Consider the following 19,087-nt stretch of genomic DNA (forward strand, 5'->3'; position numbering starts at 1 on the left):
AAGGGTAAACAAAGGAGGAGGCTGCAATGCTTGATAAGAAATGTACTCATTATCTTGCCCATGTAATTGTAACCCCTCTGTACAGTATGTTCACAAAAAAATTAAAATTAAAAAAATGTTGTTAAACAAAACCCCTTCTGTCCTTTCATTTAAGATGATGCAATATCTAGAAAAATAGGTCTTTAGCAGTAAGTCCATCTTAGCTCTGGCTCCATTCCCACAGTGCCCGAAGCTCTGTACTCCTGAGCAGATCGCGCTCCCTTGTGGATCGCAGTGCACCCTTCCAGGAGACGAAGCGGGAGAGCAGGCCGGTCTCTGAGGGTCCTTCCAGTCCCAAGATGCTCTTGTTTGAGTGTCACGCCCAGTCCTTCTTCTGACCTGCAGCACCAGCAGTGCCGTGACTACATACTGCCACTCCTGCTCTCTCCTCGGGGGTGGGGGTGGAGGGGTCTGTGGGCTAATACTGGACAGGTGCTAAAAGGCATCCCTTAGAGGAAGAAAATGTGGTGTTACAGGGGAGGGCTTTCAGTCCAGCATTCTTTTGCATGTAATTATGACCACAGTTTCTGAGCCCGGGAAGCTGGCCCAGCGTCCGCAGGCTGCTTTGTGATCCATGGGAAGAAGGGCTGCACCCTAGCACACTGCTGCCGGGAGATCAGGACAACCACTTCACAGCTAAGCGCTTTCCTCCCAACGGCCTCAGCCGGCTGTTTCAACACTAGGCTGGGAACAAGGAAAACGTCCGCAGGTCAGGCTCTCCACGGCTGCCCTGTCTCTGTGGCAGCCACCCCGCCCCGACTCACGTCCTTCCAGAAAGGGGCAGGCATTTCCGGAACCCCTTCTTTTCCAGGCACTCTGCCAGGGCTGTCCACCCAAGATCACATTACATGGAGTTCTTTGCTTATAACCTAAGCTAATGCCAAAAAATATGAAATATCGTTCTGATATCTACTCTAACCAGTAAGACCGCTGCTTGTGATACACCGGCTACTAACAGAGTACTGGATATGAATTAAGACTAACCAGACAGGTTAAGTACTTCACCTGAGGCTACGCAGCTAATAAAGTTCTGGAATAATAATAAAGGTCTGGAAAGGTCTGCTAATCAATCACGCCATTCTGATTGATTATCAGATATTCAAGCTGGCTCTCCTCGCCCCAGGAACTACCCTGGCTTTTTGGTGTCATGACACCAGGTCCCGTAGGACTTAGCATGTCAAGAGCACTGGATTGAGAGTCGGGAAGCCTGAGGGGCTGTGTTCAGCGCAGGCAGGCTTGTTGATGTACGAGCACTGGATTGAGAGCTGGGAAGCCTGAGGGGCTGTGCTCAGCGCAGGCAGGCTTGTTGATATACGGCGGACACACAACAATCAAGAAGACAAATAAAAGTCCTTTCCCATCCCTAGGAGGTATAGGTTCATTTCTTCACCAGCTCAATTGTCTTCAGAAGTTGTTTATGGCAGAATTTTATAAAGGCTTAGTTTTCCCTACCAACAGCAGGGGAAATTAAACTGTAATCATATTTTTATTATATTTTGGTCATCTAGAGGCTGTCTTTGGGCTGGGAATTGCTGTAGGGATGCCAGCCTTTGTAATCGAATCTGCTGGACAGCAGGTGCCGGTGGCGCACACCTGTAACCCTAGCTGCTCCAGAGCCTGCGTAGGCGGAAAGGATGAAGGATCAAGGTTCAAAACCTCCAGATTCTTATCTCCAATTAATAAGCCAATTGCCAGACTTGGAGGTGTGGCTCAAGTAGTAGAGCACTAACCATGAGCAGAAAAGCTGAATGAGAGCTCAACGCCTTGAGTATCATCCCCAATACCAACACACGCACACACACACGCGCACACACGCGCACACACACACACACACACACACACACACACACACACACACACACACACACACACACATGCTGCTCTCCAAAGTCCTGCTCTCAATTTTTGCCTGCTGCTTACATGCCAGAAAAATCTCTAATGCTTCAAGACACCTAAAATTCCACCTCCTCCAGGTGACTCTGCCCCAAGATGCTGCTGTTCTTAAGAGTCCTTAACTCCTCTCCTGACATCTCTTCTGTCTGCTATTGTCTCAAACTGAGCAAGATCCCTGCCAGTCACAAGAAGTGTTATGGGAGACCCTTCTCATACCTACCTAAGGAAGTTTTGTTGTTTTTTAAATTGCTATTTTTACCTTAATTTTTTAGTTATATTTTTTTATCATCTTCAGATAGTTGTGCAAGGGAATTGCCATTCAACAAATCAGTTTATAAGTACAATGCACCTCGACCCATGGCCCGCCTTTCATAGTACTCCCCATCCTCAGCGCCCAGCCCCTCCCCCTCCCTTCCCACAAGCTGCTTTGTAAACTGTCTTTTGTTTAGTGCTTACATTTCCTTTGAGTTAAGCTATATGTCTCTAGAGCAGGGAGCCAAGATTCAGAGAAGCTAAGTGAATGCCCAAGTCCCATAACCGTCAGCCTGGGAACCATCAGCCTCCAAAGCCCGGGTTTCTGTGCACAGATCCAGGGCCTGCAGACTCGGGGTGACTCTTCTGAGTGTCCCCCTCCAGTGGATGGTTCTTTTTCCCCCCCTCACCATTCCAGGCCCCTGGGAGGCCTTGCACTGTCTGACCTCTGTCTGTGCCTCTGGCCTGAAAAGAAATGGTCATTCAGGACTGAGCAGATGCAAGAAGAGATGCTTGCCCTAAAAGGAGCATGCTCAAGTGCTCTGGGGACTTTCTGGCCAGGACAGGATTCCTGGGACCCTTCTGGCAGTGTATTATCTCTGCCTTTGTAGAATCTTCTAGAACCTCCTAAAGAGGACTTCTGCTCACCAACATATATCCAGGTTCACTATGGACCCCTTTTAAACCCCATTACCTGGTTCTCAGATGCGTAGTAAAAACACAAATGCTTTTTTAGTGGAGCAGAAGTGATTATCATCTCTAACTGGACAGATGCTTTTACATCGGACACACCTGACATCAAGAAAACATGTTCCTAGGGTCATCTTTCTTCGTGTGACAGTACTGGAGTTTGAGCCCAGGGCCTGGGCACTCTCTGTTAGCTTTATGGCTCAAGACTGCACTCTACCACCTGAGCCACACCCCACACCCCCACTTCAGGCTCTGTGCTGGTTAACTGGAGATAAGAGTCACAGGCTGGCTTCGAACTGTAATCCTCAGATTGAAGCTTTTGAGTAGCTGGGACTACAGGTATGAGCCTCTAGCACCTGGATCCATCTTTTTTCTTAATTTTTTAAAATATGACTTTATCGCTATGATCAAGGTGTTTTACGAGGGTTATTGTTTCATAAGTCACGTAATGAGGACATTTCTTCTTGGACAGTCTCACCCCTTCCTTCGCTTTCCTCCACTTCCCCTCCCATCTCTGCTCACCAGCTGCACCATTCATTTTCCACATGGTGTCTGCTAGAACCCTGCCTGCAGTTACTCATCCTTTCTCCCTCCATTTCTGCACCCCATTTGCTCCTCCATGAAGACAGAAAAAAAGAACAAATAAACAAAAAACCCAAAAAGCAAAAACCACCACCAGCAGCAATGAAACAAAATCCCATGTGTCCATATCCTGGAATTCCTTTCGATAAAAGTATTTTAAATGTTCAGAAGCGTTCCTCCCTGAGAATATCCTTTAGTCCCACTGCTTGTGTGTGAATGCCTGGCGTTCTGCCAGCTGACTGCAGGTATGGGATGTACCAGGCCCTAACAGAGCAGTCCACCTGCTGTTATTCTGGGATAAGCCGGAAAGGGCAGCTGCTCTTAGATGTTCCTACTTTACTAAAAGAGAAGGGCAGCCAGGTACCTGGAATCCCAGCTACTCAGGAGGCTGAGATCTGAGGATTGCATTGCAAAGCCAGACCCGGCAGGAAAGTCTGTGAGACTCTTATCTCCAATAAACCACTCAGAAAACCAGAAGTAGCACTGTGGCTGAAAGTAGTAGAACACTAGCCTTGAGCTAGTGCTCAAAGACAGGGCCTCGGCCCTGAGTTCATGATGGACCAAAAGAGAAGAGCAGAAAGCTTAAGAGCCTCTCTGAAGGACACAGGGCTGAGGTGTGATTCCACCCAGGCCGTAGTCCCTGGTCACTGTTTCCCAGAGACAACTTCACGCTGAGGCTCCCTGCAGATGTGGCTCATTGTGTCCAGCCAGGCCCTTGAGTGCTAGGGGCAGGGTACCTGCCACAGCACCGAGGTCCCAGACCATCAGGGCACATCCTGGAAGAGCACCATTGATGGGAAGGCAGCCAAGGAGGGAAGCCGTGCCCCCTTTCCTCCCCATCCCAGCTCTCACACAGTCCCATCTCAGAGATTAATACTGTCACCAATGCCAGCATGGCAGATGCTGCCACCAAACACTCATCCTCACAGTGGTGGACTGCTTCCCTGCCTGTTCTGGAGAGGGTTGGAGCTCACACCTCCCTCCCCCTGGGGTAGGGGAGGGATGGGGGGGGCAGCACTCTGATTCCCAGAAGCCACAGAGCTTGGGGCTGACCTGAAATCGTGCACATGAGGATAATAACACTCACTTGCCTTTGTAAAGCAGTTGCCGGCTTTTCATCAAGTGCCAAATTCTTATTGTGTGCCACTACTCAGTTCCAACATGTCTCTGCAGCTGATTGTGTTATCATCCGTGTGGAGTGAAGAGAGCCGACCCTAGATTCATGCCTGGACTATTAAGGCCCATACACTGCAGGACCTGCCTGCATTTCAGACCTTGCAGCTCTCAGGTGTTTGTAAATGGTCCACACTGGTTCTGGATACAAGTTGAGCTGGCCTGCCCTGGGTCTCAAGGACAGTGGGTGCCAAGATCAGACTTAGAACCCAGGTTTTCTGAGACTAAGGCTACTCACTTCCTTTATACAATCATCCCTCTTCCCAGAGCTTGGATGAGCCGGGTGGTAAGAAGATTGTACACCTGCAGGTGTGGACGGAGTCTCACTCACCTGTGGCCCAGCTACCCCCGGGGGCCCTGGGATGCCTTGGGGTCCAGCGTCTCCCTGTAGCAGGAACAAAGGAGGAGGAAAAGGAGAATAATGTGAATGTCTGGATCCTACATCCAGGCCATTACAGATCTGTCAGCCCTGCCCCTCTGCTCACTGACTTCTGAGCAAATAGCCCTGCCGTCGGCCACTGCCAGCAGTATATCTGGCAAAGGATCTGAGCTGGCCCTAATATCATAGTGGGTATGCTTTCATGCATGTGGCAAGTGGGCGTGGCAGAACCTCACTTAACATTTACGTTCTCACATTTGCACCCTGAGCAGCTCCTATTTGCCTCATGTGAGTTCTGTGTGGCTAACAGAAAATGGCACCCATGATGGTATACAAGTCAGAGATCAGGTGTACAATGTCTGTCCCTCACCGCAGCCTGCCTCTCTCTAGCCCTGCTGTCTATCCAACCTCACACTCTGGGGAAAAACCAACTTCCGCTGTCTCCATGCAGCTACATAGCTCCCTGAAGAAGACAGCACCTCCTGCTGGCAGCCGGGAAGGGATTATTCAGCCAGCAGCCCCAGGAGGACTCTGCTGGGAGAGGACTCTGTCAGACAGGACTTGAGATGACTGCTACTCAAGCCAGCCCAAGAAAGTCCCGAGTCAGAACCCAACTAGGCCATTCTTGCTTCTTAGAAATTCTGAGGTCATGAAATGTTTGGTGGCTGGAGTAAACGTTTAATGAAGTAATGACAGACAACAAACACACTGTGAAAGGAGGGGGTATCCGCTATGGTGAGAGGGAATGATGTGACATCTCATTTCACACGTGCGTGCCTTACACGTTGAACTTTACATGTGCGCTTTACATGTGCTCATGTTTGTGAGTCCAATGCATTTCCGTCAATGCATTTCCCTTTCCTCCTTCTCCCCCAGCTCTCCCAGCCCCTCAAGGGACCTGCTCCATTTCCACATATGTACATTGAGTATTACTGAACATTCTCTTTAGAGACCTTGTCATTGTGAATTCTATCTTGTTTGCTGTGTGTGTTTAGGTCATATGGCTTCAGCTCAGGGACTGGGCACTTTCCCTGAGCTTTTGTGCTCCATACTAGCAGTCTACACCGCTGGAGCTACAGCTTCACTTATGGGATTTTTGGTGGTGAATTGGAAATAAGAGTCTCATGGAATTTGCTCCTGGGATCAATTTGAACCATCTCGATCTCAGCATCCTGAGTAGCTAGGCTGAGAGGCTTGAGCCTGGCTTTTCTATCGTTAAATATGTGGGAAAACTTTTAAAAATGAAATAATGGGCTGGGTGTAGCTCAGTGAAAAAGTGCTTGCCTAGCAAGTGCGGGTGTCATGGGTTCGACCCCCAGTACCAAAAATGAAAAAGAAGAAAAAAAGCTAAAGGTTTTTGTCAGTTTTATAACCAGCAATCTCTCAAGGCCCAGGATCCATCTCTTTGCAATGTACCAAGCTTGAGAAACAATGGTTCCATTGCCCAATTTTGTAGGAGGGTAGCTATAAAACTACTTCCCATTATGTAATGGGGAGATGCTCTCCTTCAATTGGATAAGCTGCCGTGGAGAGACACAAGACACCAGACAGACCAAGCGTGATGGGCATTGCTGCTCACTCTCTTACTCGAGGCTTCTTTGCTTGTTTTGAGATGAAATACACAATTAGAGGCTGCATCCTCATGGTTATATGAAAGAATGACTTTTTCCCCTGATTTTGCAGTGTCTTAGCAGATTGCCAGGAACATGCAGCACGTTCCGGTTCAATGCTTTTTCAGTATTGTAATTGTGGTTTTTTTCCTCTCGTCTACTTTTGTGGAGATGTTTTCAGAGTTGAAAGCAAACTTTTTGCTTTGACCCACACACATACAAAACTGTCCATCCTCCATTCTGCTCTCAATAGCTCATGAACTCCACAAGAACAAGGTCTCCGTTTTTCCTTCTAGGTTCCCTCAGTGTCTACATGCTGGAACAGTGTCTACACCTGGAACACACTCCAAAACCAGGGATGACATAGGAGTGACTGTGTGGATGGATGAACAGATGGTGGATAGGGATGGCGGGTGGACAGATGGACAGATGAATGCACAGAGGGATGGATCCATGTGCTCTAAAGACCTGCTTTGGTACTTGGACATACCAGATGGTTCAAAGTTGGATGGGTGGAAGGGACAAGAGGAAGTCGGAAATGTCAGTGAACCCAATATGAATTTCTAAATATGCACATGTAGTATAGAGTTTTACAGTCAACATACTCTGAAAGTGACAAAAAAAAAAGCCAAAGTTAGCCACTTCCCACATTTCCATAACACTGTCCCTTCATCCCTGTGCCCTGGCTAGAGAGAGAGGCGATGATTGCAATGACAAAGATCAGGTTTCCCCCTTTGTCCTTACCTTTTTCCCTTCTACGCCTTCTCTCCCTGGCTTTCCCGGGAGACCTTTATCCCCTTTAAAGCCTGGCAGACCAGGAAGGCCTGGGGGACCAGGAGGGCAGTCATTGCAAATGTCCTAGGAGAGGACAGAGAGAGAACATGGATAGATAACTCAATGACTTGCAAAGCAGTTCTGATTCCTAACTGTCTGGATGGAAATTTTCTTCACGATGCCAGCAAAGATGGAAAAGCAAGTGAGAAGATTGAGGCGTTACTCAGATAACTTTAAACTTTACATTCAGCACTGACGTGTCTGGATTTTTCACTCCATTCTCCTTAATTGGGGCCAGTCAGACTGAGAGAAGTGCAGCCTGAGAAAATGGCGAAATCTGCCCATAAAATACCCATCAGCATCAAAGAAAAATTAACAGCGCATATTTAAGACAAATGCTCAGTGTTATTAAAAGCAGCATGCTGTGTCCTTGAGGTTAGAGACCAACAAAGATGAGAGTGAAAGTCTCCACCAGGTGGAAAGGTAAAGTGGTTCCTGAAAAGGAGGGGAACAAAGGTGGCAGCAGACACACACCACAGGACACACTCCCCCGCCAGGACGTGCAGCTGAGCCTTAGCATTGTTCCCTGCCCAAGGGAGGCATTTCACAAATGTTCTCTGGAATTTGTGCTACTCTTCAAGGTAGGTAAAAATGCCGCCCCTGGGGCAAATTTATAAGTCTGTCAATTCAGAAGTGACTCTGATTTTCTGTGTCAAGCTAGATCTGACAGTTGGGAGTTTAGCAGGGACTACGTGAAGCTAGCCCCACTGCACTCCCGACACACCCTGCATTCTTTCTTTGGACTACTTCCTCCATAGTCTTTCCTTTAATCCTCCCTCTCTCCTGCTCCTTCTCTCTTGCTACTAAGAAATTAAATGAGATCATACAAATTCAGCCTGTGTCAGCACAGATAATGCTCAGAACATCTGTTATTAACCTATTATTCTCTTTGCAAGGCACATTGAGCACTGTGCTGAGCTTTGAGGCTGCAGTGTGCGTGCATCTTGAACAGCACCAAGAGCTTCTCGGTGCTCTGTCAAGAGGCCTGCAAAGGCATGTGGAAGCTACTCACGTTCATAGTCCAACATATATGTGTTCTCAGGTGATTTTAGCATTCATCTTGTTGGTCTCAAATTCATGAACTTGAAGTAAGTCTGAACGGCCAATCTGCCTTTAATTGCCTCATTCTTACTAAATCTTTGAGATTCTCCTCCTCTAAGAAGCCTTCCTGAAGGCCTCTGGGTGGGGATAGGTCCACTGTTCTCCCAAAGACTTTAGGAATGACCACTATTGAAGGATTTGCTTTGTAGATGGGTAGATCATGGGTGGATGGATAGATGCATGATTGGATGCAAGGAGGGAGGGAGGTAAGGAGGGACAGAAGGAAAAAGGATGTATGAATGGGTAGATGGTTGGGTAGATGGATGGATGCATGGATGCATGGATAAGAATAAAGCTGGGCCTGTAGCAGCAAAAATTCAGGCTATAAGGTTTTTACTGAACTTGGACTCTGTACTGCTCATTAGGAACCATTCTTATCAGTGACATCATAGTATCAAGAGGTTACCACTGAGCATTAAAAATCATATCATTTTTCTTTCCAATTCCCAGTCCATCATCAGCCTGGGTCTGTTATATCTGCCAAATATGTGAGGTTGTTCCTTGAAGATGAGACTGTGAGTAGACCCAGATGTACCCACCCGTAACGGGGCACTGGAGTCAACACACTGGCTCAGTCTAGGAGTTCTGTGAGCACGGAGTGAGATTCATACCATTCACAGTCCTAGTACATCCATAAAAGTAAATCAATGCTCAATGAAATCCTGCTGTTGCATCATAAAAGCGGTCAGCTCATCTAACCTTCTGTAGCTATCTGAATCTCAGTTCAGTATTCCCATCAAAGCATTGTGTGACCTTCACCTCTCAGGGCAGAGGAGGCGGGGTGGCAGGGAGCTCACTAGCTGCTTCTATTTTGTCCACTGGCAGGAAGTGTGGGCAAGGTGCTTCACTGCAAAGGCTCCGGAGTTGTTAATGCTGGATTTAAGTCTTGGTCCTGCCACTACCAGCTCTGTGGCCTTAAAACAAGAAACTTACCTAGTAATGCCTAACCACCTCCCTGCAAACGCAAACAGAAACAGAATGCACTGCAGAGATCCTCATGCTGATCAGAGGAAATTACATATGCCGGGCGGCTGTCTAATGGAGACATCCTGTCATTGGCCTCAGACCCAATGATGGGATTCCATATAGGAAGGACTCACAGAAGATGAGCCAGTGTTCCAATGGTCAGAATGAGCTACAGACTGCCCCTCTCAGGGGCAGAGGTAAATATGCCATAATAAAAACACCTCCTCGGCAGCTGGGATACCTGCCCCCACTCACTTGGACTAAACAAGGCTTTAACCTGCAACGTCAATCAAGCTTGCAACAATCGACTCTAAATCCTGGGAAGTAAAGGTGGTCAGTGCTGCACCCTGGCCAAGCCCGGGCTGCTTTGAACACATTTCCAGATTCAGTCCATCCCCCGGGGCCCAGGTCATCTCTGCGAACCACCCCGACTGCAGGTTTTCACATTCCCTGTCAGATTCTAGCTGCTCAGATGAACTGAACATCCATTAACTGTTAAGAGAGATTAACTCAGTTAAATACCTGTCTATGTGTTGACTGCATGGTGTGCATTCATGCCAGTTATTATTGGCATAAAGCCTGGGATGTGTGAAGATTGGAGTCCCCTGGGGCAGGGGGGGCTGATGGAAACCCAGCATTTCCACAGCCACAGAATTATGGAGAGTGGTTGAGGTTAATAAAAGCCCATAATAAAAAAGGCATTGAATCACTAGATAATGATTTATTGTCATGTCCTTGATGGTAGGGAGGGGAAAAAAACCTCACCAATAAAATCTTGAAAGATTGCTCTACTACTCGTTTTTAATAAAATGTATAATATTCCATCGAGCCATCTCCATGTGCAGGGAGACTAAGAGGGAGTTCCAGGCTTATGAGAAGATTCTCATAACGTTTCATTTTCCTCTCGTGGTTTCATGCATGAACTAGGGCCTTTCTGGCATTGGCCATTTTTTTTTAAACAATCCAAGTAACCCTCATCGAAATGCATGTTCTCTATGAAACAAAAATCTTACCCTGCCTCTTGTGCTTGGCCTTTCTCAGCTCATTTAAGACCTGAGGCCTTCAGCCAGGCATCTGGGCACCTTCACAGTTGAGCCTGCAGCTCAACTGTGCAGCTATGTCCTGCCTTGTCCAAGTGGAGTTAGGCCCAAATCCTCAGGCTACTCGCTTCTCATGGAGAAAGCACATATAGTTTGAGAAACCAGGAAAATCTGCACCAATCTGGGGCTGCACTGGCTACAAGCCCAGCAACCAGCTTCACCTCTTCATTTGCTTATGGCCCTTTAACCAGCAGTATGTGAGGTGGGGGGGATCTCCTCTGTTGAAGTTAAGGCCAACGTTTGACCTTGGAGCTAGATTCTATCCCCAGAATATTCTCTTCTCCACTGGCCTTTCCACTGTCTTGTATTTCTTGTATACAAAACAAGAATATGAACGGTACCTACCTCATGAAGTATGAAAGCTGAGACATACACAGATGAAAAGTAGCACAACACTGTCTAGAACTTTCTGTCCCATAGCTGCAATGGTCCAGCTCATCTAGTAGCACTAAGTCCTTGCAAAGTGTGACCAAGGAGCTGAATTCTTAATTGCATCCATTCCAGCTTTAACTGAGACAGAGTCATGTGGCTAGTGAGTGCCTATTAGAAAGCAGGGCTTTAGTGCTCAGGTGGGCGTATAGGGTGAATTCTCCACAAATGCTGCTGCTGCTGCTGCTGTTAGTGCCCTCAAAGATTTATTCACAGAAAAAAAAATACTGAACTCCAATCTTCCGCCACCATTTGCCATGCACATGCACTTTTACCTTAACCAAGAGATTTATGTCCTCTGGAGACAGCACTGAAGAAGGACCCTGGCAAGGTAAGAATAAATAAGTACATATGCCCATATAGTCAGCCCACACACCTCCAGAAAACAAGAGGCCTTCAAAGTGCAAGCTGTAACTCATAATGGATGTCTGCCTGCATGGTACACAGGAGTCTAGGTGATGTCCCAGGCCTGGGGGCCATGAAGAAACTTCTCTCCTGCAGCAGTGGCACAGGCTGCCAGCCTTAACCATGCCTCACGGTCTCCAGACCTTTCAGGTCTCTTTCCCCTCATCCTTTCTCTTCACCGGATGGTCCTCCTCAACCATGCCCATTAAATGCTGGTAGGTTCCACAGCCCCCAGGGGAGGCCCAAATAGACTGGCTTCAGTCCAAAATTGTCATAGATTCCTCAGATTCGTAATGGTGGTTGCTAGCATGGGAGGGAGCATAGCGCTGAGCTGCCTTCCCTTCCAGAGCTCCCTGTGGGGTGAGGACAAAGCTAGACCTGAGCTGAACTCACATCTCTGATGGGCTTCTTCCCATCCCATGCTGCCTGCTTCTCTCCATCCTTCCAGAGGTCCTCCGGCAACCCTCCCTCAACCCTCCACTGGGACGAGAATCCCCGCTGTGGACTCTGCTTCCGGAAAGCCAACCAGAGATGAGGACTCCTGGCACAGGATGGACAACTGCAGCAAAGGGTTAACTCTGCAGGACCGGATTGTTCTCATCTTGCACGTTCCTGGCTGGGTCCTAGGAATCACCTTCAAACCCTGGGGATGCGCAGCCTTGAAAGGATGTGTCTGCTGACCTGGGGCCTTGGGCTAAGACAGCTGACACTAACCACGAGACACCCAGCGGGGACTTTGGGCCACGCAGCACCGAGGTGACCTCTGGAGAAGCAGGAGGCTGTGTAGTAAATGGGAGCCATATGGCGATGCTCTGCCTACGTGACAGACTCCTGGCTGCCACACTTGAGCCAGTTTCCTGTGGCAGCACCTTGTACATGGTGCCAGGCAGTGTAGCTGGGAGAGTCAAGCACCAGCCAGATGAGTCCATGGAAGGAGGTGGTAGCTGGACACTGCTCCCTACTTACTTACTCCCTCCTTCCCCCTGGCCAAGACTCCTAAATACTTCTGCTGGATTGAATATGCACCTCCTTGCTGCAATCAGACATAGGCAGGAGTAGAACAGGATTTCTGTGTTTGCAGCTCCTTTAGCAAATCATTGAAACTGAGAGGGCTCTCGGGAGCCCCTGATACAATGATTCTCCATAGTGAGATAATAAAGACCCTGAAGTCATGATCAGGGTTACTTAAGAAAAGTACATTCCTCGAGTTTAAAGAGTCCAAAGTCTCTACCTAATCTATCTATCTATCATCTATCTACACATCCTTCAACATCTACCAACATCTATCAATATCTATCCATCCATCCATCCATCCATCAGCTGTCTATCTTGTCTGTCTCTATTTCTTATCTCTCTCTAGTCTTTCTCTCTCCCTCTCCCTCTCCCCATCCCTCCCTCTCTTCCCATCTCCCTCTCTCCAGCATTCATTTTTTGTGGTGACAAGGGAATCACAGTAGCACATTGTCAGTTGGCCTCTTTTGCTGGGCAACATCAGGGTCTTGGTGTGCCATAGTGATTTACACTTTCATTTTCTCTCCTCACACTTTCATTGCAGCCTAGCCCTTGAACGATGATGTGCTTCTGTGAGGCACATCCTTGGCTGGTGTGAAGCTGACTCCATGCAGGAGAGGTGAGTCAATGACTTCTCACTCCAAACAAGGATTTATGCACATCCCCCGGGAAATCTTCAGTGGAATGTACCGGATCCACACAGACAAGCCAGGATTCCCATCCTGGCATCTACTGGGTCCACCAACTCATCTAAGAGAGCGATGGTGGCCTTGAGCTGAGAGGGGCTCTGTGCCTGGGTCCTTATTTGAAACCCATCGCCCACCAGGCTTGCAAAGGAGACAAAGCCCTTCACAGCCTCTCTAGGGGAGTATTCTGCCCAGGTGAGCATTTGGTTCTGAAACCAGGCTGTGGGCTTGCTCTTGAAGCCCACAATTCTCCAATTTCACAGCCACTCTCCCATGGTAGGCATGAGAACCTTAAGTGGGCTAACTCGCCCTGCATCTACACAGCTGCCAGGACCTGCTTATCCCTAGAGAAGCCACCAAGACCTGTTACCTGCCTCAGCCATTGCCCCTCCTCTGGCTACTCAGTCAGAGCATGGAGGTGCTATGCTGCGGAGCCTGCAGGAGCCATACCGGGCTGTGGCCACACCACCAAGAACTGGGTTTCCGGAGCAGCCCACATTGTGGCAAGCTTCTGCAGCTTTCCACTCTCCTTAGATGAGACAAAAATGGATGTGTCTCACTATCTAAATAATGCTAAAAGGGCAAGCCCGCCAAAGGGGCCAAAGGGGCGAGCTGGGACTTTGCAATAGGGTTGCTCGAGTCTACCCTCACTATCAGCTTCGGCCTCCTCGGGCCTGTTCCACACCAAGGGAAGCTGCACTCTAGGGGCATCCCCGCCGGCTGTGGCTGGGTCGGACCAGGGGGACAGGACTTCAAGGGACCAGGGTGGAAGGTGCTTCCGCTCTGCCTCAGGTCAATCCTTCTGGCCATGGCTTTGAATCTACAGCTACAGTTCCTGCTTTATCTTACCGCTCTAGCTCTCATCTGGCTTTGAACACACACACACAGCGGTGGGAACAACTCTCGAGTCTGGCTTTTCGCTAAGCCTTATGCAGTCCATATCGTTTCCCTCCGCCCACAGAGCTGAGAAAGACCCCTTGCTTGTCTCTTCAACTGTCTGAATTGCACTTTATTTTGTCACCAGAGCCCTGCCTGATAGTCAACGTTCATCCAGTACTGAAAGATGACATACTGGTTTTCCCGGAGGCCCTCTTTCTCCCGGATTTCCTGGTGCACCCTGAGAAAAGAAAGAAAGAAAATGATAACTGAGGTAGACATATAATCTTGATCCACTTGACTCCTCCCGCTCATATCCTCTGTCAACCTCTCAATCTACCGAGTGTAATTTGGTGGTGGGGGAAAGGGGACGTGGAACTCAATAAACTCTGAAGATGAACACTGATCAACAATTGGGAGAGTAGCAGGTGTTTTTTTCAGGGCTTCCTGAAAATCCTTGACTGGACTATACTACTTTCTACATAGTCAAGTGAGTCCAGGAGTTAGTAGGCAGTTGGGTGACTCTAAGGCCATGAATCGGGAGGCCGAATGATGCCACTCCTGTCTACTTACGTCCTGACCAGCTGGTCCCTGGGGGCCGGGGAATCCAGGTAAGCCTCGGGATCCCTGATGGAAAAGAAGAGAAGACACCCCCCCACACACATGTGAGCAAACAAAGGCTCCCCATTCTTGGCAAGAGTTGGCTGTCATTGTACAAATGGTTATGGTGAGGAGGAGGCCAACTTAATTCAAGTACCAAAAGCACCCTGCTTCTGAGTTTGCTGTGCTGTGTGCAGCACAGCACACAGAGTGCTCAGGAAACCTTTACCCAAGGGAGCAAGCGGTGCCTGAGCTCAAATCCTTTAGGCACTGTTGCATAACATCAGGGCTGCCAATGGCCAAAGTAAGCCTTGTGTGCAAGCCTCCGGCACAATGCTCAGCGCATAGATGGCACCTGAAAGTATACGAGGAATTCATTCCCCTTCTATTGAACATTTCTGGACCAAATCAGGGAACTGAACACATTCTTTGTTTCCTTTTAGATTTTTTCCCCCTTAAATAGAACAACAAATTGAAATCAGCTCTTCTTCAGGGCATTTTTTATGCTCCTTGCAATGTGTGAGCTGACCGTCTGTTCTAGAATGTTCACAGAGGTCCCCTCTTCTCATCTTCCTCACCTCTACATTGTATAACTTTCTCTGGGCCCTACCATTAACTGCTGTGCCTCAATTTCTTTATCAAAATGGCTATAAAAGCCCCTTCCCTCCTTATTCAGAAACCATACAAATATATTTCAAATATGCGCTCAAGACAAGGGTATGATATCTCTCCCAGCTGTTAAGATGATGTCTTTTCTATTAAGGTGTGTTTATAAGCATTGACACTTTCATGGCAAATGTATATGATTTCCTATGACTGGCCTTTGCCTCTCCTGGGACAAATGCTTATGATGATCTCTCCCCTGTTGTCCGTTAGGTCTTGCTCAATGGCTTATGGGTCTTGTTGTGCCTATGTGATGCACAAAAAGAATTCACCTCATTTGTTCATGGGGTGGGAGGGACCACAAAGCTACAATTTTTAAAAAATCAGCTCTTCTGAAAATTTGATTCATTAAACTGTGTCTCTCCTTATGGGATAAAGAGCTGCCCCAAAGTAAAGCCCTAACTCTAAAATGGACACACAGAGTCAAGATGGCCTTCAATCCCTCTTCCTGATGTGCATTTGTAGGTCATATATCCTATCCCATAGGTTAGGACACATATTTTACAGTGTCACACCATTTAACGTTAGGGACTTTCGGAAATTATTTTAGTTTTTGGTTCCTGCATTTTCAGATGGCTTTGATTTGAGCAGAATTAATTCTTCCCATAGGGACCCACTTAAAGCATACTGTACCGGGGGGCCTTTGTCTCCTGGTGGTCCTGATGGGCCCTAAGAAACAAAGGAGCAAATCAGCAAGCAGAGCAGTGATGGAAGGGTCATTCAATACATACTGTGCTGTTCATGTCTAAGCCAAGACTTCAACCGTCCAGGAAAATGTCACTAAATTCCTCTCATCTGGAAGCCGCATTGCCACTCTGTGCTCACACACAAATGCTGTTCCCAGAAATCCAGGGAGCTTCTGCATTTATTCCCTGCACGGTGCCACCCTGCCCTCATGCTCACTGGGTTTCTGAGACCTGAGCCCACGTCTTCTCTACAGCTCGAGTGTGCCCTGGCTTTATCTACTCAGGATGGCTGGGCATATCGAGGTCATACTTGAACATGCTAAAGGACCACTTCAGGTCTTCCAGGAGCATTTCTGCCTGTGCCCTGAAGGGCCTTGGCTATGCTGGTGCTTTTGCATGAAAGGCCTTCCTTTCTATTTGGACAAGTTGCCTTCTCTTTTCAAAACGGGGCTCTGAGTTTACATGCCTCTGCCTTGGACCATCCTTCAGGTTAGCGTGAGTCCGACTTCCCGCCAGCATCCCAGCGCCTCCTACACACTCACTGTAGCAAAGCCCAGAAGGCGGTCCTGCACGCTCCAGAGGGAGAAAAACGTTGTGCACAAATGCCAGAATCCATGCAGCATTTTGGAACAAGTAACCTACAAGCCTACTCCCTAAACACATTGTGGAGCTCCCTGATAGAAACAGAGTGAGTATCTTTCCAAGGGCAGGTTGAATCCTAAGGAAAGTAGAGGAAAACACCAAAGATCTACAGGCTGTGGTTTCAGAGAATCAGTATCCAATTATAGCATGGTTTGCCTGGAGCCCTAAGGATTGTACAGGGACAAGGAAAAAGCCCTTCTTTGGACCAAGCTACTGCAAGCAGATAAAGGGAAGACTTTAATGTACTATAACAGGTGTCCAGTATATCTATAAAAGGGCAGTAAGTATCATAAGCTTTATAGGACAGAGTCTTGGTCACTACTGAACTCTGCCACTAAGTCAATGATGTCCAGGGACATGGGCATGTACACTTTGCCTTCTATCTGTATTGCAAATAGTAAATAAGGGAGTTCTCTATTGAGAAGTATATCAGCTAATAAAGAATTAATGGAGTGAGAATGGCTCTAGGTATTCATTATCTACTTCCAGGTATGTCTGAAAGAGCTGTACACACGCAGGGAGGCCATAGGTACAGAAATGCAGAGGTGAAAGACTCAAAGTGTGGAAAGAAGAGGACTTGTAGCTCTTGGTCACTGCTCCTCACACATAGCTTTGCTTTAACACTCGCTTGAAGCCTGAACCTTGGGAATCTCTTTTGCTACAGTTGGAAAGGCTGACTCTAAATGGCATTATGTAATATAGCCAAAGTTAAACAGGTAGAATTACAAGCTCGGAGTTGCATCTCTTGTCTACTTGGCTCAAAGGCCATGGGTCCCTCCACTGGAATGCACACTGCTGTCATTATAATGGACCAACATGTGTGCATCTGAACTCTGCACATCTCAAAGCGGTTCCTGTGAGGCTGTATACGCTTCCTGGAGGAAAGGGGCAGTGTGTTACTGGCATGCGGAATGTTGCCATTTTAACATCACTCTTGTTTTCAAATTAAATTCCACAGTTTACCACAAACATTGCACTCATTTATTAATCTAGGCTCCAAATACTTTCTTATGTCATCGAATATAAGCTTTACTGTGCTGGATGGAGTTTGTGCTCTAAGAACTTCATTTCAAGTCTTAGCTTCATGAAAACTTAGCAGATCCTAGAAGCACAAAAGAGCCCTGGGCCTGGCCTGTCAGGATCATTCCCACAGCTCTTCTGTTTGTCAACTTGTAAGACACAGAAAAGAGTATATTAGGGAACAACTATACATTATTTCTCTAATGTTCTTCCTAAATTAAACATTTAATTATCTTTAATGATTACAGTTTTTTAAGATCTTTTTAGCTAACACCCAATTTCAGGCTTTGAGACCAATTTCCACTAAGGAGAACCACAATTCCTTGAATTTAATGATCAGTCATAGACCTGGCCAAAGAGCATGCACAGACACCTAGAACATCCACCATTTCCCAGAGCAAGGAGACAGCCATCAGTTGCCAGGCTGTGTCCAGACCACTCTGGCTCAACAGGTATAGAAGCCTATTGCTGTGAGAAACAACCATTTGAATACCAAAAGGAATAGCTGAGCTACATTAAAAACAGACCAGTGCATTTAAGTCCATGAGTTCAGATTCCCTCTTCAAAACATAAACAAATATCTAATTAGTCATCTTTGCCAGATACTAAGGAGCCAAGTCATTATACAAAAGCAATCAGTGGGCAAGGCTGAGACATTCCTACCTTTCCTTCCTTCCACGTCAGGTACTGCAAACACTATGCAGGGTTTGCAAACAGGATACAAGGAAGCGTTCTCGCTGTAGCAGAAGCCCAGTATTAACGAACATGTGAAACTAGAACACACCAACCTGCAAGCCCGATGTGCCAAGCGATGCGAGCACTGGACATCAGTGGGGGCCCAGGAGCACCTGGTCCCCTCTGTGGAAGAACGAAGCCGAGTCTGATCAAGCCTCTAACGCTGAGTATCAAATAATCAGAACAACAAGGGAAGCGAAATGTGCTCAACTATGAAATTCACAAATCCGAGATTGTGAGAACTTCAAAGACTAAAGACTAAACCTGTTTCCATCAACAAATAAAACCAAGAAGGATAATGGTGGGGTGGGGGGAGGGAGGGAGGAAGAGGGATCTCTGTTCACCTCCTCTACTGCTCTTCCTTGTCCCCTCTCTTCCTCCTATCCACAGCCTCCTATCTTGTGGTCCCTTCTTATTTTCATGAACTAGGGCCTCTTGCCTCTAGCTTTCACAAATGAGAGAAAATATATGTCGCTGTGGGACTGGCTAATTTTAATTAATATGATAATCTCCATTGATTTCTGTTTGATAGCAAACAACCCTAATTTCACTCTTCTTATGGTTTGCTGTTTGCTTCACTTGGCTCTTAAGACAGAGAAGAAAATTGACTTAAATGTAGCAATTATGAATGGATGAGAAGAATGAACAGTAACTGGACATTTGATTATGTGGTAATGAAACTGCGGATACATTTAAAAATATCTCGCCTTTCCAA

The 19,087-nt window shown here is 47.3% G+C and overlaps 1 protein-coding gene across 1 annotated transcript in view; it reads right to left on the reverse strand.

The window, feature by feature from the left end:
• Positions 1–1,543: 1,543 nt before the first annotated feature.
• Col22a1 (collagen, type XXII, alpha 1) overlaps positions 1,544–19,087 on the reverse strand; it is a 155,337-nt gene continuing 137,793 nt past the window's right edge. Inside the window, exons 47-53 of the mRNA XM_013025135.1 lie at positions 15,923–15,958; positions 14,600–14,653; positions 14,223–14,267; positions 11,324–11,371; positions 7,363–7,476; positions 4,957–5,014; positions 1,544–1,656 (exon numbers count right to left, since the gene is read on the reverse strand). Coding sequence (XP_012880589.1) covers positions 1,544–1,656; positions 4,957–5,014; positions 7,363–7,476; positions 11,324–11,371; positions 14,223–14,267; positions 14,600–14,653; positions 15,923–15,958 — 468 coding nt within the window. The remainder of the gene's footprint in view (positions 1,657–4,956; positions 5,015–7,362; positions 7,477–11,323; positions 11,372–14,222; positions 14,268–14,599; positions 14,654–15,922; positions 15,959–19,087) is intronic.

Source organism: Dipodomys ordii, unplaced genomic scaffold (genome assembly GCF_000151885.1).
Source record: "Dipodomys ordii isolate 6190 unplaced genomic scaffold, Dord_2.0 Scaffold82, whole genome shotgun sequence".
NCBI classification, from domain to species: Eukaryota; Metazoa; Chordata; class Mammalia; order Rodentia; family Heteromyidae; genus Dipodomys; species Dipodomys ordii.